Here is a 22,363-nt window from a genome sequence, read left to right on the forward strand (position 1 = left end):
CGCATGCTCTAGCTCATTGCACGTCGTGCCCCATCCCCCACGCATGGTGAGGTGCTGCTTGGGTGCTACCGACGCCGCCGTTCCCCCACCAGAAGGTCGTGGCCACCGCGACGCGCGACCTCGGCGAGGAAATGTTGCAATGAAAGAGTATATTTCAAGTATTTCAGACGTTCCAGAGATATGTTGCGATTGTTTTATATGGATGTTGCAAAAGTAGATCAGGGATGTTGCAAGTGTTTTAGAGGTTTGTTCAAAATGTTTCATCTGTTCCAGACGTATGTTGCAAGAGTTCCGATCTGGATGTTGAATATGTTTCATACTTATGTTGCAACAATATGTTCCAATGTTTTAGTTGTTTCTGTCTTATGTTGTAGTAAGTGTTTTTGTATTGCAAGTGTTTTATCTGGATGTTGCATATGTTTCACACATATGTTGCAAGTGTATGTTTCAGATATTTCATCTGTTTCATACGTATGTTGCATTCAAGTGTTTCATGATGCATGTGTTTCATGATGTTTGGAGAGTCAAGGGGCGCGAAGAGTGATGGTGGCATAGCGCGGGCGCCGGTGAATGGGGCGTGGCGAGCTGGGGGTAGGGGCCGACGAACGGGGCGCGCGGCGTGCCAGTGTCCTATGGACGGGGCGCGCTGGGGGCCGGCGGTCGGGGCGTGATGGGGTTGAGGTGCGTATGCAGGGCGGGGTGAACGGCCTCGAATCGAGGCCAACATGGGCGGGCTGCGCGCGCGAGGTGAGTCGTCTGGACGTGTGGGCGCGACGGGGCAGGGTGCGCGCACGGGGTGGAAAAAATCAGCAAACGGGGGCAGGCTGCGCGGGTGTCCGGACACGCACGTCCGTCCAGTCGTCCGAGCGCTAGCACTACCGTTGTTTTATAGGATTGGGAGTTTTGGTGAAAAGAAAAACTAGAGGTTAGAGAGTACCATTAATCAATTCTCTAGAAGAGGGGTATGAGGTGTGTTTTTAATAAAAGATAAATGCATCATCACTATTCATCATGATTTGTTTTTCTCTATGTTTTATTAGAATGTGAAATAATATTCTTAAAGCATCATCATTGGAGGTTTGTTTCTAACAGCAGCATATTTGTCTCAACCCCGGCTCTCCCCTCAGCGTCATAAAAAATCTACATGGCCGTATATGAGACAACCTATCAGAACAATGGTGTTAGCAATGATCTTCTCCTCCTCAAAAGAAACTTGATCTTCTTCTTCTTCTTCTTCTTCTTCTTCTTCTTCTTCTTCTTCTTCTTCTTCTTCTTCTTCTTCTTCTTCTTCTTCTTCTTCTCAAGAGAAACATGTTTGCTTTTCTGTTTTTGATTCTCTTATATAGATAAAATTTTACCACAGTAGGGGCTTCCCCTAAGCTTAATAAAATGTATCTAGGGAGACATATCTAATCCAGGTCTAGGGAGACATATCTAATCCAGGTAAAGAGGGATAAAACAAACAACTTGCAAAATCCATGGTTCCAACCTCTATGTGAGCTAATATATCTTGGATTGTAAATTAGTATCACAAGGTGAACTGAGTACAGCTTAGCTAGTTGGGTTTCTTGTGGTAGAATTTGACCATCCAAATTTAAGTCCTCGACTTGACATGAGTGCTTGCATTTTTCTAGATTTATTCTAGGATTTAATGGTGGCGTTCTTTCAGTGGTAGACGATGTACACATCGACAGCAACACACCTGTGGTGACTTCGTCAATCTCGAGATTTGTTGATCCAGTCTTAGTTTTTCATTGGTGCTCATAACAAAACTTGCTGGCCTAGTTACAGTGCATGCATTCTTAGGGGTGAGTTTGTGTGCCTTCATGAGTGTCTGTGTTTTACCAAAAAATAGTATCAATAGATCATGAACATGAGCTAAAACGAAAATTAGTTTTTATTGATATCATAATACTGTGTAGAGAACATTGCCTGAACCTCTTATTCACATTTCTGCGATCTCGTGCAATATAGATACTGTAAACTAGCTTTCGAACATGCCTTCTATACCAAAATTGAAAATAAAAAGCGAAATGGTAGGGAACTAGATAGACAGTGTATCAGGCCTGAACACCAAGTTCCAGTAGCAAGGTGCGGTTCACAGCGTCTGCTCCGGAGCCAATAAACTGGATGGGTCCTATGTTAGCAAAAAATTCCATCATGTTAGCTTATTAACTAATTCGTCTACGAGTATTTGTCATTGCTAGAAAACTTGTTGCTACATACCAGGGCTAATGTATCGATTCTTGATGGCCCATTCATCTCGCAGGGATGCAAATTTCTTAAATGGTGCACCTGAATTTCTCAACATACAAATTTAGGATTTATGAGTGTACAAGTGTTTCATTATAACAATGAATATGAGGAGAGAAATTAATTCGTACCTTCAAGTTCTACCATTGCTTTCTTGATCACTGGTTTGAACTTGCCTGTGGAATTGCGTTTGTGCAATGCAAAGTCAGAGATAGAGAAAAAATGCTTCTAACAGCAAAATAACAAAATAATAGATTATGACCAATGACAGGAGTAAAATATGGTAAAGCCATAAAAGAGAACGTTAAATTATTATCAATTCGCTAGAAAATATTCTTCTATGTCAAATAAAAATATAGAAATATTTTTTTGCTTTTACATAAACTTGGAACATAAATCCAAAGAAAAAGAAAGTAAAAACATTGCTCTTTCGAAGAAGATAAAGAAAGTAAAGAGATTGCTCTTTGAACAAAGACAAAGAAAGTAAAGAGATCGTAAGCAAATCTTAGTGAATACTAAAAGATACCATGTCTCCTCTCAACATCCATCAATGATGTCAATGCAGTTCCCCCGGCAGTCCACTCAGACACAGGGGCAGCAAGGTTACCAACCTGAGTTTATACAAAACAAAGAACCATAAGACATACCATTACAAATTATAAAAGAACTAAGTGAACCAAATAATCGCCGTTACATTTGTATGTGTTACTTTGGGTTATTATAGAATTTGAGGTGAGGTTTGGCGTGATAATGTTAAAAAATATTTAAAATGGAATAATAATATTGTGCATTCATGCATGACTTGAACCTTTTGCAAAATATATGACCATAGAAACAATGTCAACAATATATTATAACACCAAGTTGGCATATGTACCGAAGATATGAGACCTGTCTTCCCACACTGGAGAAGAGCCCCAGCACCATAACCCAAAGCGTAGCAATAACTGGCATCAAAATTAGTTGGAAGGCCACACCTCCCTTCATATCTGAAAATTGACATTGAGAAGACCATTATAATACATTTCCTTTATACCCATGCATAAAACAATGCTCATTATTTTAAAAGATCTAAACACTCACCCAAAGAAGTGGGATTGACCAATGAAATTGCCCTTGTACTTTCCTTCGGTTTTTCTTCTCTCTAATTCCGTTTCAACCATTGCAATAAGCATTTTCTCTGTTTCAATTTTTGCAACCTGAAAAAAAGAAACATCATGGGATGTCAGAAGCACATTTCAAAACAAGAAATGTTAATTGCTAGGTTAGACGGTTAAAGAAAAGTTTCTTACTTGAACGTTTCCATGTGGATCTCTTTCCAGCAAAAGCTGCTCCTGGATGGATGGGGGTAAAAATTCAAACAGTTTCTTGGATTCTTGTTCAAGTTTATTTTTCCAAACACCTGCTTCGTCAACAATATCATGTGCCAAAATTTCATTTAATTCGGCAATAAGTTTCTGAACCTAGGAAGGCAAAGACAAAAATACACTTAGAATGAACATAGAATAACCATGAGTGGTGCAGAAAAATCTAGGTGCAACCAAGTCCAAGGATCAATGAACTCTCAGTAGCTCTAAATGAACACAAATAATGAGGATATCTTATAACCTCTGGTACGAAATCAATCAAACCCTCCGGTATAAGGATGACACCATAGTTGTAACCAAGTTCAGCACGCTTACAAACGATATCGGTAATGTAGTCTGTAACGTTTTTGAGAGTCTGCTTCTTTGCAGCAACCTGAATGAAGGGAAACAAAATTTTTGTGTATCAAACATAGACATCATATTAAAATTAGAAATTCCATTAATTGCGATCGTTTTATAAATAAATGAACCCATTCATACATTATTTAGGCCGTCAGTAGAAAAAATATCTACGGAAGTAATGTAGGAGGGTAGGTAATTGGTCATGATCCAAACAAATGTTAGTTGCTTAAATGAAACAGGAATGAAACCTTGCATACACTACGCCAGATTTGCACATCACTGTCGGCCTCATCACTGCCGGATTTATGAGAACCGGCAGTGATGTACCTTCACTGTCGGTTATGAGCTTAAAAATAAAAAAATGATTGGTGCTGGGCTAAAACCGGCAGTGAAGGACCATATCACTGCCGGTTTGTGGCTTGAACCGGCAGTGTTTTGGCGGGCACTCATCACTGTCGGTTTAAACCAATAGCCGATAGTGATTGGGAACTATCACTGTCGGTTCTAGCCAAGAACCGATGATGATAAGCCTACAACACAAAAAGGCTGCAGCCGTCCTCTCCTTCCTCCTCACTTTCATCCCGAGAACAGAGGCGTGCGTTTGGACCCTTCCATTCATTATTGTGGCTGCTCTTTACCATGAAGCTAGTGCTTGAATTTTGAATAATGGCTTGATCTTTTTGCTTTAAGGTTAGTAACGAACATCCACTTCTTTGATTTTGTTGCTTAATTAGCTTCGTTTTGATGGCTACATTACTTGATTCTCATTCTAGTTCTTTCTCCATTCTAGAGAGCACTTTTCTAATTGGACATTTGTGCAAGGCTCAAAATTGTGGTGAATCCATCATCCAAAAGGTTGGTGTCTATGAACACATTTAAATTCCTAGCTAATTATTCCATGGTGGTCAAGATCATCATTGTTAGTATGTGATGCTATAATTAGTTCTTAGAAGTAGAGTAGAATAGTTGTTCTTCAATATTGTGCAATAATTATTTTTACTATGATTTTCAATTTATAGGGCCGGGGCTACCAATTTCAATTTTTCAATAATTAGTGTACAATAATGTTTTCCAAAAATGGTACTTTCGAGCTACAATTGTTGTTCATGAAGCTCGATTTCTTATTAATTCTTTGTAATTACCGTCTCAGTATTTTTTGTGCAGAGATAGATCGAGAGTGGATGCATCTGTCCTGAACGGACAAGCGGTACATGCATGGCGTTAGCCAGTTTATCACCGATGACAAAGCCCATGCTGGGAATGGGAACCCTGTCTTCTGCCCATGCAAAGATTACAAGAATCATAAGAACATGTCACGATCAAGGGAGTACCTATCGCTATAATCACCGACCTGCCAGGTCGAGGTTCGTTGTCCGAAGAGAAGACAAAAGGCTATACTGGATGTGTCGAGTGCTTGGACGACACCTACGGTAAATCTGCTAAATAACTCAAAGATAGTTTATATGGGACACCGTAGGTTCCTACCTAAGGATCACCCTTATCGTAGGAACAGAAAAGATTTCAATGGTACTATTGAGAAACGCTTAGCTCCAAAATATCGAGACGGACCTGCGATACTTTGAGAACTCAACAAACTGGAGGTTGTCCTTGGGAAGAGGGACAATGCAGTAGCAGCGCCTGATGGGAGCGTTTGGAAGAAAAAATTGGTTTTCTGGAAACTACCTTACTGACTATTTCTGAGTGTACACCACTGTCTTGATCCCATGCACATCACTAAAAATGTGTGCGCTAACACTCTTAACACCTTGATGGACACCGGGAGGACATCGAAGGATTCACTAGCCACACGCCTAGACATGCAATACTTGGGAATCAGGAAGGAGCTGCATCCCATGGAGCTAGAGAATGGCCAGTTTGAACTTCCGGTTGCGTCATAGACATTGAAGAAGGAAGAAAAGTGTGTGCTTATTTCTTTCTTCAATAAACTCAAAGTCCCGACGGGCTACTGTGCGAACCCAAAGAGGCTAGTGAACATGAGAGAACTCAAGTTCAACTATGTCCCTATGAAGGCCCATGACTGTCATGTCATTATGACTCAGCTGCTCCCTGTTGCCCTACGTGGTATCCTCCCCCCAAAGGTTCGCGCCCCAATCATAAAGCTTTGCTCGTTCTTCAACGCGATCTCAAAAAAAGTCATTGATGTGTCCACGCTAGAGCAGTTGCAGCGGGACATAGCTAAAACTCTCGTTAGGCTTAAGATGCATTTCCCGCCAACTTACTTTGATATCTCATTGCATCTGCTCATTCATCTTGTTGACCAAAGTAGAGTCCTTGGCCCAATGTATCTACATCAGATGTTTCCTTTCAAAAGATTGATGAAAGTTTTTAGGAGGTATGATAGGAACAGATTCAGGCCAGAAGGGGGCATAGTTGAAGGATGATCAACAGAGGAGGCCATTGAGTTATGCACATATTATCTGGACATCAAAAGGGTCGGAGTTCTAGAATCTCGTCATGAGGGAAGACTACGTGGTAAAGGAACGGTCGGGAAAAAATCTGTTATAGTAGACGACTCTTTTTCTTTCAGACAGGCATAGTTCGTTGTTCTCCAGCAAGTCGAGGGTGTGATGCCATACATTGACGAGCACAGGCAATCACTGCAAACTCTGTATCCGAGCAGGTCACAGGCTTGGCTGGATAAAAAACATAAGGAGGAATTTGTCAGATGGTTGCGACGTCGCTTGCTTGGAATAAAGTTGGGTAATCAACTGAATGCCTTAGCCAAGGGACCTTCGAGTACATATCTTAAGTACCAAGGGTATGAGATCAATGGATTAACATTTTACACAAAAAAGCAAGATGGAAGGAGCACATACCAAAATTATGGTGTTTGTTTTGATGCTAACGACGAGAACAACAACGTACAGGCGACATACTATGGTTTTATAGAGGAGATATGGGAGCTAGCCTACGGTCCGTTGAAGGTAGCTCTTTTTCACTGCCAGTGGGTCCAGCTCGAGGAAATCAATACTGACAGCGAAGGGTTCACTACCGTTGATCTCACTAAGACCACATACAGAGACGACCCCTTCGTCCTTGCAAGAGATGTTATGCAAGTCTTCTATGCAAGGAACAACAAGACAAAAGGAAGGCTAAAAGTAGTCCTAGAAGGAAAAAGGAAGATTGTCGGTGTTGATGGAGTGACGGACGAAGAAGACTACAGGGGCTATCAGGAAATACCTCCATTCAGGGCGAACATACCCTACCTATCCTTCAAGAGGGTGACGAACCTGCTTACGTACGAATTGATCACAATGAGGCCCTCATTGTTGATGCACCTACAGATAGTTAGATTATTGTTAACTATGTAATCATTATGCAGACGTTGTATCAGTAATTCACACTGAATATTTAATTTATATTTTATGCGCATCTCTATAATTTAATTATTGACTATATAATCAAATATTAAGATGATGTTCACAAACACTATTATTTGATAATTATAGACCATTAATTAATTATCATAGAATTAAATAATCAAGACACAAATTTTTGTGTTATTTTAGAATATAAACTAACGGCATTATTTCTATTAATAAATAAATAAAGAAAAGCAAACTAACCGAACTCCCTAGCTCAGCGGTTATGGCCGCGCACTCTGTACTTTGAGACCCGCGCACGAATCCTAGACAAGCTAAACTTTTTTGATTTTGCATTTATTATTTAGTAGTGCATTACAATGGGATAAAAGAAAAAAAAATAAAACCATTCTAACCGAACTCCCTATCCTAACTCAGCGGTTAAGGCCGCGCACTCTTGACCCCATGACCCGCGCTCAAATCTCAGGTGGGCCAAACTTTTTTATATTTTTTACAAAAAGGCTACAATGACAGGCTCCAAGCCGACAATTTTTTATATATTTTTTACTAAAAGATGGCGGCAGGGCCCTTCACTGTCGGTTTTGGTTTTAAAATCGACAGTGATAGCTTCTATCACTGTCGATTTCTCAAACCGACACAGAAGACTCAATTCACTATAGGTTTTTAAACTAAAACCGACAGTGATGTGTAAAAAATCCTGACATGCCAACAGTGCTTCCACTGACCACAATAGTTGAAACACTGCTCCCACCTTCCCCGACAACTTTAGTTCAGAAATAAAAATGTACCACGACTGCTAGCCCCTATAAAATGGCCCTCGACTAGGAGCTAGCCTCTCCATGCATGTTGGTTTCAGCCAGGCCTTATCAACTATGATATAATGTTTTTCTTTTACAACAAACCACAAATATCGTTATGCATCGTAGTCCACCTTCACTGTCGGTTCTATTTAGAAACCGGTAGTGATGTCCATGCCCCCTATATAAAACAAACTGCCGGCCACATACATCGATCTCACCCACCCACGAACTCTCTCAGTCTCATTTCTCACATTTCACTCTCACTTCTCAAGACATCCACTCTCTTTCTACGTGATTTGGTCATGGCTCCTATATTTTTCAATGGTATTGATATGTTGTCTTTTCCAATATTCTATCTATATTCATTTGATCTATATTTTTTATTCATGTTTCTTTGGATTCTATATTTATATATATTCTTATTCCTTGCATTTGATCTATATTTAATTATGTTGCCAACATTTTACTTGGTAGAATTTTTTGTGCATATATTTTATATTCATATTTTTGTATTTTATTATCGATTAGGTGGGTATGAACAACGGACCCTCCCCCACCACAAGAACTAGGTTTTACCTTAGCGATGAGCCATTCGCTCGTAATATGGCCATTCCACGGTTCCCTGTTCCAGCTATTGTATGAAATATTTTTAACATCTTTTGTTTTTTGATGCTAACAATAAGTGTAATTAGTTTAATATCATTGTTGCATGCATATATGTCGTAGACTATATCTCCAATAGATTAGCTGCAAGCAGCACTTAGCTGATTCTTTATCTCGGACATCGTCAAGAACACGGCATCTAATGCAAGTGGTCGGCTATGGACATGTGAACTCAGTTTTTTTTATCCTTGTGAGGGGTTCAAATCATCGAAACCGTATCCACGGGACGGGAATACAGAGCCCAAACGTGATAAGTGCCCAATTAAGTGCAGTGCGCATCTATTTAGAGGCACTTCGACGTATTTGCTATGATGTGCCTGATTTCTCGCACTTCAAGGCACTTGCTTTGAATGCTGGTGATATCTCCGTCCCGCAAGCAAGCGAATGGTTTGCGAGCTACAACCATGCGGATGTGGTAAAATAGTCACTTATACCTGAGTCGTGGCTATTGTTGTTTATTATTGTAATAATATTCTCTAATTTTTTCCTTTTTCTCCACATGCAGATTGTGCTACAGGACCTTACCTATGCTGCATATGGCTTATGGGCCGTTCTAGACCAAGCTACGGAGCAACTTGGGTATGATTGAGACTTCTGCAATGGAAACCTCGGCCAACTCACTATAGAAGGACGTCAGTACTGCATAAGGATTACTATATGGGCAGCGGTTGTTCAATAGGTTATATCTATGGCCGACCATTCTTTCAGTATTGTGAGGCACGAGAGAATGGACTCATACGGGCATTGGACTTCATCGATACAAGCGGATACCTAATCCGTGACATCAATTACCATATATGGCTATAGAGGCATGTTAGTGTGCGTGGCCCGATCGATCCTGGCAGTGATTCTGATAGTAATTAATGTTTATTTAGCTAGGTTTTCAAGGTCGTTTTTTAATTGGGTTCTAATTTTAATATGTACGACTTTGTGTGTTTAATTATTGTCATGCATGTAATTCGTGTAACATTTGTTGGGCAACTAGAAAATATACATTCTAGTGTCGTATTGGTCTCAAAATTATTCTCAGGTTTACACATGTCACGTGTGAAGGAAACACCAAGTTTAGGATTTTTCGGAGATGGTTTGCTACTTTCTGAGGTTTAATTGAATTTCCGCGCGATGACACCTATTAATTATAGGTTAAACTGAGTCTACACATGAAAAGATCCAGAATGGTGGCCAAACTTTTACACAGGCTCTAATGTGCCTTAGGGATAAGAATTTTATGGAGGTGGATAAAAAAATCTATTGGGTACAAGATGAAATTCACCCTCTTTTATCTTATTTGGCACAGAGAAAATATAATAAATAAAAAAATGATCAGAAAACCTAAGATCCTGTGTGGGGTCTTAATTTGGGTGTACATGCTTGCCAAAAAAATTTCAAACCATTTCGACATAGGCGGAGTATACATGCTTCACAGAGGTACATATGCCCCTTTCAACGAACCATGACTATACACATAGGTTATCAAGGTTTCTGTGGTTCATAGTCATTCCAGTATCATATTGGTCTCAAACTTTTTTTAGGCTTGCACGTGCCACATGTGAAGGAAACACCAAGTTTGGGATTTTTCGGAGATGGTTTGCTACTTTCTGAGGTTTAATTAAATTTCTGCGCGATGAGATTGTTTAATTATAGGTTGAACTGAGTCTATCCATGAAAAGATCTGGAATGGTGCCAAACTTTTACACAAGCTCTAATGTGCCCTAGGGATAAGAATTTTGTGGAGGTGGATGAAAAAATCAATTAGGTCCAAGATAAAATTCACCGTCTTTTGTCTCATTCAGCACAAAAAAAAATATAATTAATAAAAAAATAATTATAAAAACCTAAGATCCTATGCGGGATCTTAATTTGGGTGTACAAGCTTGCCAAAAAAAAATTAAAACCATTTCGACATAGGAATACATATGCTTCTATTTATTCAGTATATAATTTTTTTAATATATATAAACATCACTGTCGGTTTTAAAAACCCGGCAATGATGATAAGAAACCGACAGTGATGCTTGTTATCACTATCGGTTTATTTTGAAAACCAGCAGTGATATATAAAAAATTAAAAAAAAAATGCCAGCCCTCGGGTTTGAGCTCGGGTCTCGGGCTACAGAGTTCAGACACTTAACTGCTGCGCTAGTATAGGATATGTGCCAATGTTTATTTATTTTATCTTTTTGACCTTTAGACCGCTTAATAAATTATAAAATTAAACAAAAAAATTAGGCCGCCCGAGATTCGAACGCGGGTATCGGGGGCTAAGTTGCGGGGTGTTAACCGTTGAGCCAGTAGGAGAAATTCAAAAGAAGTGGAAAAAATAAGTTACTTATGCTGTGGCCGCTACACGGCAATCACTACCGGTTTAAAGAATGGCCCGACAGTGATGTACCCCCATCACTGTCGGTTTCTACTTACAATCGGTAGTGATGTATCCCCATCACTGTTGGTTTGGTAGTGATGAGGTCTGGTATAAAAGTCCGCCGTGGGTTGAAATTATCCAAATTTGAACCCCGCGCCAACCGTTCCTAGCCCCGCGCTCCTCTTCTTCGACGCCGACGCCCGTGCACCGCCCCACGTCGGAGCACCCGTCCACCGCCCCCCGCGCCGCCGTTCCTAGCCCCGCGCTCTTCTTCTTCGACGCCGAGGCCCGTGCATCGCCCCACGTCGGAGCACCCGTCCACCGCCCCCGCGTCGCCGTTCCTAGCCCTACGCTCCTCTTCTTCGACGCCAACGTCCATGCACCGCCCCACACCGGAGCACTCCCCACGCCGTCCATCGCCCGACGCCGGAGCACCGCCCGACATCGAAGCACCGCCGAGGCCTTCAGGAGCATGCGCGGACAGCTGCTTTCCCACCCCCACGGTGAGTGCGTGGCTCACTGCCCGTTAAGTGTTAGATGAAATGCCCCACAGTTGTTGTCTTCCCAATAGCAGCTGAAATGGACTTTACATTGACAAACAATATGAGGAAGTAAGTTGTCCTGTATACTTTTTATTGTTTTTGGAGGAACAAGAAATGGACTTATTTTTTTTAAATAGTTTTAAAGATGAAGAATGTATGCAACTCTATCCATTGCAGGCTATGCAATGTCACTGATCCAAACATATTTTTTATTCCTCATGTCTGCAGGCTATTAAAATCACCTCTGTTTTTTGAGACAATCTCACTTTGTAATAACTAGTCCATAGTCAGATAAAACAGGTTCACTACCATCTACAATCTAATCTCACTTCGTAATAGCTAGTCTAGTTCTGGTGTGATCTACAATCTCATCTTAATTAATTTTATAATCCTTAGGTTTATTAAATCCCTAGCTAGGATCTGACCTTGATATGGTCCTTGAAATATGTTTGTAGAAACTTTCCGGTGTTTTGATAGGGTCCTACTTTATTTGACTGGTCATGTTGGTTAATTACAATGACTTGCCTATTTCCTTTCTGTTGTAGATGTTTTGCTTTGACCTTTCATCTAATATTTTTTTATATATACTACAAGAAATTATTTATTTCTTGTATAAGTTTTAGTATATTTTAAAAATAATGCTATTTTGATGGAATGCATAGCATGCTTAAAAAAGACATCTATAGATGTTTGTTCCAGAAAAAAAGTTAAAAACAACTTTTAAAATTGGCTCGGCAGCAGCAACAAGTATGATTACTAGACCACATTGATCTTCGAATAATAAACAGTCCAATTATTGAGGTAATTTTTTATCATGTCAAGGATAAAGAACATTAAATAGATTTAGTTTGGCCATATAACTTGAATAATAACTCTTATTCAGTGAGTTACCATTACCACTTACCACATGCCTAATTTACTTAAATGTATAGGCAACCATGGCATGGTATGTAGTGCATATTGGTCACATGCCTGGGATTTATTGAACCTAGAAAGATTGCTATGCTCAAGTCAATCGCTACCCTAGTAATTTGCACAAAAAATACAATATAGAAGCTGAAGCTTTAAGGGTCTACTATAGTCATCCGGCCTACCTTGCAAACCATGGGCAACCGGCCTACTATGGTCCAATGAATGCAAACCATGGCCATCCGCTGGCACTGGAGATCGAAGAGAAGCCACCCGCCGGAGATGTGAAGATTAGGAGAATTGCTCCTTGGTCTTGGAAAGATGTCATGCTTTTATTTATGGCTATGGTCATCGCTTTTCTTATTTGGAAGTCGATGTAGGCTTAGTTTCGTAGAAGAGTAGGTGGACTTTGTTGTATGTGGTCAATCAAACAATGAATTTGTTCTAGGTGAACATATGCTATTATTTGACTTTGTTGTATGTGGACTTATTATTAGACTTTGCATTAAACATATTATATATATATGAACATATGCTATTAGTAGTTGTCCGTGGCCAAAACTAACCATGATCATGTCACAGCCATGACTCATCGTCGCCTGTTACCCCATCGTCGAAGAACTAATCGGCAACAAGAAGCGGCTGATATCGCTGGAATGAGAGAGCTGCATGATCCAACAAACAGTGATGGTGTCAATCAGGTCAGTGAGAACGAGCAGCCATGGACCTCGTCCGGCCTACTCAATCTGGGTCAAAATAACCAAGATGGCCAGGTAACTTTGGTATCATGTCACTATATAGCCACACACGCTAATCAATTGAGAAGGTCATAGCTTACTTGGTGTCTCTAGCAGGAGCCTCCGCCAGCCGAGGAGCCAGACGGTTCGGGTAGCACGAAGACCAGATCCAAGCGAGGCATGTCAAAGATTTCTATTGGTAGGAATGCACACTAACACATTACTGAGTTCGAGGAATTCGGGGATCCACTCTCACCACCTATACCTTTGACCAAATACAAGACTATCTTTGGGTTACTTGTTAGGGACTTTATCCCGATTAAGTACAGGAAGTGGATTGGGAATGATGATGACAGGTGGAGGGTTCCCAAAAGTGAGAAGGATTACATATGGGATGTCAAGATCCTAGAGTATTTCACTTTCCTAGCCGAGTATGACAGGGAGTTAGTCAAGAAAAAAGCAAAAGAAATCATGGGGACATGCTTCAAGAATTTCAAAGGGACATCGTATAAGAATTTTGTCCTCCAAAATAAAGAGCCAGATTTTAATGGTGGATAGTTTAGCAAGCAGTAGGACTTCTAGTAGGCTTTCAAGGAATATAGGTTATCCGAGGAGTACTTAGAACTGAGCAGGAAGAATAAGGAGAATTCACAGAAAGCGATGAATCCTCATCATCTCGGCTCTCGTGGCTACGCCAAAAAGATGCCAGAATTTGAAGCAAAACTTTAAAAGATGGATCGCCTTGCTGAGGAATGCGTTCAGGTTAAGACAGCCGATTGGGAGCCCAGATCGGTATTATACTGTATGGGGAGAAATGTACGGCACGCCGAGGATGGGAGCTTTAGCTCCTTAAATCGACCCATGAGCGAACTCATCCAGAGGATCTCCCAGGTAACTAAGGAGGTGAGGCAAGGGACTCGCACTTCTAATAGGGAGAAAGACGTGCTCACCCAAGCACTTGGAACCAAGGAGCACCCTGGTCACACTCGAGGAACCGGTGTTGTTCCTTGGAAACTAGCATTCCCCTAAGAATCTAACACTTACCAGAGCCGCTCAAGGGGTAGAGCGAAACATGAGGCAGAGTATTTGAGGAGACTAAAAGAGATGGAAGACAAAATGGAAGCACGGATTGAGGCGATCGTTGAAGCGCGAGTCGAGCAAATTTTGTTGTCCAAGGGGTCAGTAGTACCATAAAACCCTACTCCTACTGCCTTTAGCCCATAGTTTAGGGGTCGCAGCAGCTGCGGATCAACCTCGCTCGATGAAGAAGAGGCGAATGTGCCTCATCCGGTGGATGACATCACTGAACCCGTCAATGTCAGGTTGTACATCCGTCAGGAATGGACAAAGGACAAGGTGGTACTCGGCCAGGCCTGGCCTACGGGAGACGGGACAATTAATGGCCGCCCAATTCCACTAGGGTACGCTTGTGTCACTATTGATAGAATACTTAATAAGAAGTTTAATAAGATACCCATTGAGTACCCCATAGCGGAAGACAGGCCGAAACTTGGTCAAAACAAGGGCTCTCAAGTGGCCTGGCGTAAGCGCTTCATTAAGCTTGACCATCAATTATCCTCTAATGATGAGGACGACTACGAGTCTTCGCCCACCCGCGATGATCACTCACCATCTCCCAACAGAGATCACTCCCCTCCTCATCCGAAGCCATCACCCCCAAGAAGACAGAGGTCTCCTTCTATTCCTCCTTGTCTGACTCCATCTTCATTAGCCCCGAGAAAAGAGACTCCTCCTCCTCCCCCCCCCCCCTCCTCCTCCATCTTTATCAGCGCTGGGAAAACAGAATTCTCGTCGTTATCCTCCTCCTCCTCCTCCTCCTCCACCTCAGCCTAAAATAAGATCAAGGACATCCTCGCAGTCGCAGAAAAGGTCATTGGATTCGGTCGCTAATGCTCCCAAAGTGGACCAACAGAAAAGAAAAAGGCTATTCAATGGCAGCGTTACCACCTTGATGAAAGAAAAATTTACAGCACACATCTCGAAGGAATATTGTGTTAGTTTCTTCAATCTATGTGCCTCACTGCCTTCGTTTTTGTTGAAGTCCAAATTCAAAAGGCAAACATAGAATAAATACGCTACAACAAGAGACAAAGAAATACACAATAAAGATTTAAGGAACATATAGAAGTACGTCGAAGACAACCTAGGATTAACCATGGAAGAGTCCACGACCATCTATTATGATGTACAAATGACGGCAACACCAGCAATAAAGTATGAAAGGAGCAATCTTTTGGTTCCCGATAACGAGTATAAAAATATGACAACATATATGTGCCAGTTGCATGAATATTACATGGCTCAAGCAACAGAGATGGACGCCTTTAGTTTTGAGGTTATTATCCGTTCGCCACATGTTTTTCAATATCCTGAAGAAGAGAAGTTCGATGTCGAGTGGGAGTGCTTGTTTCAGCTATACTAGAAACGCTCTCTCGATGTTCAAATGTTGATGCTATGGACTATGTAAGTACCCTACACGCACGATATTACAATTAACTACTCTCTCGAGACAAATTGTTAACTTTTGAGCACTTTCCATGATTTTATATAGGTGTATAGCAAAATTTTGCATTCTAAAAAATAAATGGGATTACATAGGCTTCTTAGACCCCTTAGGAGTCAATAAGAGGACATGTCTAGGCCTCTATGGATGTGACGTGGAAGACCTAAAACAGAGATTGATTGTTGTTTTCGACGAATTCACGATGAAGAAGAAAACCCACATACTTCTAGCCTACAACTGTGAGTATGTGTTCTCGGCTTTTAATTTTATGCTTCTTTTTTCGTTAAGATTATTCGATAATTAGGATTTTGTGATTGTAGCAACCATTTCGTCTTCATTTGTGTCAATCTTGGCAAAAATTTGATCGAGGTGTGGGACTCGAAGAAAAAACCATTTGATTATCTGGATGCACTGGTCGTAGTGCTGAATTAGTAAGCGATCCTAATGACATATTATTTTCTAATCATACATACTGCTTTCTAATATTTCTCCTTTTAATGTTGCTCAGTGTTCGAAGAAGACATATCAGTGGGACGTCGGTCCCATTCAAGGTTGTCGAAATGGAGGGAAAGTACCTGTCACAGCCGGTGGGAAACAATGAATGCGGGTTTTATGTAATGTGGGCAATGCTTCGCTACATCGACGGGAAATCGGAAGAAGCCGATAAGTTGGTGTGTATAATCCCCATTTTATTTATGTCTGTTAATAATTCAACAAAATGATTTAATGTTCCTCTTTGGATATCATCTTTTTTGAACGACAGCGCAAGAAATATAACCACCAAATGATGTTAGACATGGAGATCGTCGCACTGCAATCGGAGCTCGCAAAATTCATCTTAGCTAAGGTATTGGAAAAAGATAGAGTATTTTCCATTGCACAATCCGTGAGGTACAAGGACCAGTATGGCCCAGAGCGGCTCGCAAGATTATTGTAAGAAGTCCGAGAAGCATGTGTGAAGTTCAAGAACATTTTTTTTTATTTTGAGGGATCGAGATGTGGATAAGAACATTTGAATTGTAATCGTAACATTTGTAATGTTTAATATTGATGGGCATGTCGTCAACGTAGTGTATATAAAGCAAAACTCGATTTCATGAAAAATATAAATTAAAATAAATTATAAAATAATAAAATACGAACAGACCATCACCGCCGGTTAGCAACAAACCGACAGTATTGTCGTAACCAGCACTGCCGGTTAGAAACAAACCAATAGTGTTGGCTTGCTCAACACTGCCGGCTAACCATGAACTGACACTGATAGTTACGACAACACTGTCAGTTTGATCCATGAACCGACACTGATATTTACTACAACACTGCCGGTTTGATCCATGAACCGACAGTGTAGGCTTGCTCAACACTGCTGGCTTGAGCCAAGAACCGACACTCTTGAAGCAACCGTCACTGTCAGTTGGCACTATAAACCGGCAGTGTTGTTCAACTGGACACTGCCAGGTGGAGCCAGGAACTGACACTGTTTCCTGTAGATCAGTGTCAGTTTTTAAGGACCGGTAGTGATGTCAACCCCCCATCAGTGCCGGTATGTCACCGTCGGTTCAAAATCCAATAGTGAAGTGGGTTTTTGAACCGGTAGTGATGTCCATATCTAGGGTAGTGAATTAGTGATAAGCACGCTCATCATGTAATGCTCACGGCATACTATTAAAGTCATGTCTAAGCTAGCAAAAAGGCACTGAGTAAAGATCAGAAAAAACAAATACAATATGAAATAAATATCCAAAGGAAGAGTACTAACCTCTTCCCCGATAAGAGCAATGTTTGGGTGTGTTTGTAAGGCACACTCCAATGTAATGTGAGAAGCAGCACGTCCCATAAGTCTTACAACTGTAGTGAGATATCACGAAAATGTAACACAACTCTTCCCCGATAAGAGCAATGTTTGGTCAACCACAGTAGGTTGTAAGGCAAAAAAAAATTAGGGTCTGTTTGGTTCTTTAGATCGAATTTTAGTCCATGTCCTATCGGATGTTTGACACATGCATGGAGTATTAAATATAGACTAAAAAATAACTAATTACACAGATTACGACTAATTTGCGAGATGAATTTCTAAGCCTAATTAGTCCATGATTTGATAATGTGGTGCTACAGTAACTATGTGCTAATGACGGGTTAGTTAGGCTTAATAAATTCGCCTCATAAATTAGTCTCTATCTGTGTAATTAGTTTTATAATTAACTCATGTTTAGTCCTTCTAATTAGCATCCGAACGTCCGATGTGACATGGACTAAAATTTAGTCCGTGGAACCAAACACCCCCTTAGTAACACAACTCTTTAGGTATTTGTCCTTGGGAAGAAAAACAATTTTTTTATGAATTCAAGGAGATGTAATTATATGACTCAATGGTTCGAAATGACTTACTTCCACTATAAAAATATCCTTATCTGCATTCTAATAAAGTTATGAACATATGATTCATGTAGGCTGAACTAATGAAAAATGATGTATGAACAATCTATAACAAATATTTAATGAGGTAGGTAACGCAATCACTACTTATTTAATTTGTTCATGTTTATGCAAATGGTTCCTTTTAGGAAATAAAAAATTCAGCTTACAACAAAAGCAAATAAGCACAATAGCTTACAATGGTAGTATTTTCCTGATGATCGTGCATCAGTCATCACGTTTCCAATCATTTCAGAGTATATCTACAAAATATAATACACGAATTACATTATATGGCTAGTTCTACATGAGTATACAAGTCTTCCGAGATCAGTGTTGAATAAAAATATGGTTACTTAGTTAAGATTTTTTTAATCTGTATCACACAATAGAGTAGAAAAGGTTGTTGTGACATTCTTTGACTTAAAAAGGGCTAATTTTTTTACCTGCTAAAAAACTTTTATGTATGGAAAATACATTGTACCTTGCAAGCGGTGTCGAATCCAAAACTTGTTGGGACCTCATGGCATTTTAGATCTCCATCAATTGTCTTTGGACACCCAATAACACGAGTCTTCAGGTTCTTTCCCCTACAAAGAAATGCCTCTTACTAAGCATGGGTCACATTTTTACTAAATTTATTTGTGATGAAGCACAGAATCCCCATTAGAATCAGCAATGATTGCATTCTAGCAGCATATGTAACTTCTGCCACTGTTATAAACAATAACATTATCACATCATAATTCAAGATGGCATTGTTTAGAAAAAAAAATACCATATCTTATTATTTTTTAAGTCTAGTACAAAGCTTATTTCATAACAAAAGTGAACAAAGAGCATTTTCGATGGAGCAGCATGGTGATTTGCACTCTTAGCAAGCAACCAACCTGAAGTATTCAGCAATAAGGCAAGCATTAGTATTTGAATCATCGCCTCCAATAACAACAAGTCCGTCCAACTCAAGTTTGCTGGCTGTATCTTCGGCTTGCTTAAACTGGATGACCCCACAAGGGAAGTATTTTAGCCACAGTTGACAAATGCTTCAGTATATGGAATAAGATGTATTTAGCAAGCTTATGCAGGCAAAACTTGGAGATAAAGGGACATACCTGCTCTGGTGTTTCGATCTTATCCCTTCCACTACAGATCATATCAAATCCACCCTATGGGAAAAAAAGAAGAAAAGTACTCTTAACTTGGTTTTTAATTTCGACGTATTTATAAAAGGGTAAAGTACACTTTACAACCCTCAACTTGCACCAAAGTTCGATTTTCAACCTTCAACTATGAAACCGGTCAAGAAACACCCTCCAACTATCAAAACCGGACGAATTTGGTCCTCGGCCGGTTTCAAGAGCGGTTTTCTATTTTCGGGAGGCGCTGAAATTTTAAATTATTTTTTTGAGCATCTTAACATCCTCAAATGAAAAAACTCAAAACTAAAAAGTTGTAGATCTCATTGAGCTCTATAATTTACATATAGAAATTATCTTCATCTGACATTGTATCGAAGGGTTTTTCTATTTTTTAAAATTTGAGTCTTATCACGCGACAAAATATGGTGCTAAAATTTTATATTATTTTTTCGAGCATCTTACTGTCCTAAAATGAAAAAAATTAAAACTATAAAGTTGTAGATCTCATCGAGGTCTACAATTTACATATAAAAATTATCTTCATCCGACATCGTATTGAAGGGTTTTCTATTTTTTGAAATTTGAGTCTCATCACGCGACAAAACTGTTTTGTCGCGTGATGAGACTCAAATTTCAAAAAATAGAAAACCCTTCAATACGATGTCGGATGAAGATAATTTTTATATGTAAATTGTAGACCTCGATGAGATCTACAACTTTATAGTTTTAATTTGTTTCATTTGAGGACAGTAAGATGCTCGAAAAAATAATATAAAATTTCAACACCATATTTTGTCGCGTGATGAGACTCAAATTTCAAAAAATAGAAAACCCTTCGATACGATGTCAGATGAAGATAATTTTTATATGTAAATTGTAGAGCTCAATGAGATCTACAACTTTGTAGTTTTGATTTTTTCATTTGAGGACGTTAAGATGCTCAAAAAATAATTTAAAATTTCGGCGCCTCCCGAAAATAGAAAACCGCTTTTGAAACCGGCCGAGGACCAAATTCGTCCGGTTTTGATAGTTGGAGGGTGTTTCTTGACCGGTTTCATAGTTGAAGGTTGAAAATCGAACTTTGGTGCAAGTTGAGGGTTGTAAAGTGTACTTTACCCTTTATAAAATACTCAAGAATAAAGAATGCTATGTCCCCTAACATATTGAAGGTACTGTTTCTCATCGATAGCAAACTAAGTAAGCATGGTTTAGAAGACTTGTGTGCCAAATAGTGGAGAGCTACCGACATGTTACACAACCGAAGACAAAGACCTATGTACCTTCCAACTAAAGCAATGTGACATTGGAAAACTAGACCATGGTTAAATGCATATCATTGAGTTAAAATCATTAATAAAACATGGATAACCTGGTTTCTGTAGGGGTAGACGAAATCGGTATTGAGTTCGACATACTTGCACTTCATCACCCCTGCTGGGCCTCCTTTGAATCCATACATTGTGCTTCCCTTTGCGTGTTCCTGCAAGAAATCTAAAATGGCAGATTCATTAGCGAGAGATACTAAAATAGCTGTGCACTTCATCTTAATAAGCTACTTTAATTAAATAACTCCACTAATCGATCGTCAGAACTCATTACTTATTAGCCGATATTAACCAAAATTCGACCCCCCAGCCAGCTGCCCAGATTAGAGGACGCAGCGGCCGCCGAAGCGGATGGCAGCAGGGAGGAGGGTAGGCTGCGCAGCAGTGGTGATTGGCGGCGGCGACGGTGGGCTGGTGGAGGTGGGAAGAGGACCTAACATCTCTGATACCAAATTGATAGGACTTGATGCCTTACCAGAGTTGCTGCGTGGGTTATAGGGTGGAAGAGCGGAGGGCGAGGCTTAGAGAAACGGCGGCGGGTTGGCGCCATGGTGATCACCGCGCAAGGAGGAAGACGAGGTGCGGCTAGGGCTCCCAAGGAAAGCCGGCAACAAATATGTTGCTTCTGCTTAATTTCAATCTCAATTGTTTACAGAGTATTTATCCTCTCTAGGATCCTATAATTAAGGACTAAATACCATAAATAGCAAATAATAATAATATGGGCTCTTAGCCCCTATAGCCGCGTCCTCCTCTAGCCACTAATGGGCATGCGCCTATTATAATAGGCGCCGGTCATAACATGACAATTGAACAATCCTATTCTCTAACCAATTTTAAATCGACGCCTGGAAATGGTGACATCATACTGCCATTGTTAGTTGCAATTCTGGAAACATTGATTCTATGAACGGATCAAAGAGACCTCACCGAAGATACCACAGATCACATTGTGCCCACCGGGTGCTTGTCCACCAGAGAGCACCACCCCGACCTTCAGCGCCTTCCCCTCCACTGCCTCTTTGGCCGGCACCAATGTCACCGACGGCTGCCCAAACAAGTTAGGGAACAGCTTCGCGATCTCATCTGCGGGGATCAGGCCAAAACCGAACGTAAGGCAAAAAAAAACAAGCTCGAACGAAAAAACAAGGAACGAGAGAAGATCAAGGCCAAGGGATGCATGCATGCAGGTCTTCGTTACCCGGGTTCCCCGTGGCTGAGCTGGGAGGCCCATCGACGAGGGAGAATTGGGAGCAGATGACGGAGGGGAGCCGGAGCGCATGATGGAGGCGGCTCGTCTGCACCTCGCTGTAAACCGACGCCAACCTCCCAAGTGATGGGCCGTTCTCCGCCGCCATTGCCTGCCTCTTCGTCTTGGATTGGAGAACACGATGATGATGCGAGAGGAGGGGAGGTGGGAGGGGACTCATATCCACGGCCGTGTGTTGCTAACATTAGCAATGACTAGGACTCGGTCCAATTTCCATGCATGGAATCATACGTGGCTATGTTTCCTTCTTATCTTTTTTTTTTCGTTTGTTAGTAACGCCCGTGCGCAGATGCATGCATGGGATGCAAGCAAATCACAAGCCCAATGGAAACCTCCTTTCACTCTTGTCTTCTTTCTGTTGTTATTAC

General features: G+C 40.6%; 1 protein-coding gene across 1 annotated transcript; it reads right to left on the reverse strand.

The window, feature by feature from the left end:
- Positions 1-1,885: 1,885 nt before the first annotated feature.
- Positions 1,886-22,104, reverse strand: LOC136474739 (pyrophosphate--fructose 6-phosphate 1-phosphotransferase subunit beta 1-like). The gene is made up of 16 exons (XM_066472296.1): positions 21,927-22,104; positions 21,656-21,811; positions 20,770-20,891; positions 19,374-19,427; positions 19,152-19,258; positions 18,746-18,851; positions 18,461-18,524; positions 17,606-17,694; positions 3,862-3,993; positions 3,546-3,716; positions 3,337-3,452; positions 3,131-3,242; positions 2,780-2,864; positions 2,385-2,429; positions 2,227-2,295; positions 1,886-2,137 (listed from the first exon to the last, which is right to left on the reverse strand). The coding sequence occupies exons 1-16, from the start codon at positions 22,081-22,083 to the stop codon at positions 2,061-2,063; spliced, it is 1,662 nt and encodes a 553-aa protein (XP_066328393.1). The 5' UTR covers positions 22,084-22,104; the 3' UTR covers positions 1,886-2,060.
- Positions 22,105-22,363: the final 259 nt, after the last annotated feature.

This window comes from Miscanthus floridulus, chromosome 8 (genome assembly GCF_019320115.1).
Source record: "Miscanthus floridulus cultivar M001 chromosome 8, ASM1932011v1, whole genome shotgun sequence".
Classification (NCBI taxonomy): domain Eukaryota; kingdom Viridiplantae; phylum Streptophyta; class Magnoliopsida; order Poales; family Poaceae; genus Miscanthus; species Miscanthus floridulus.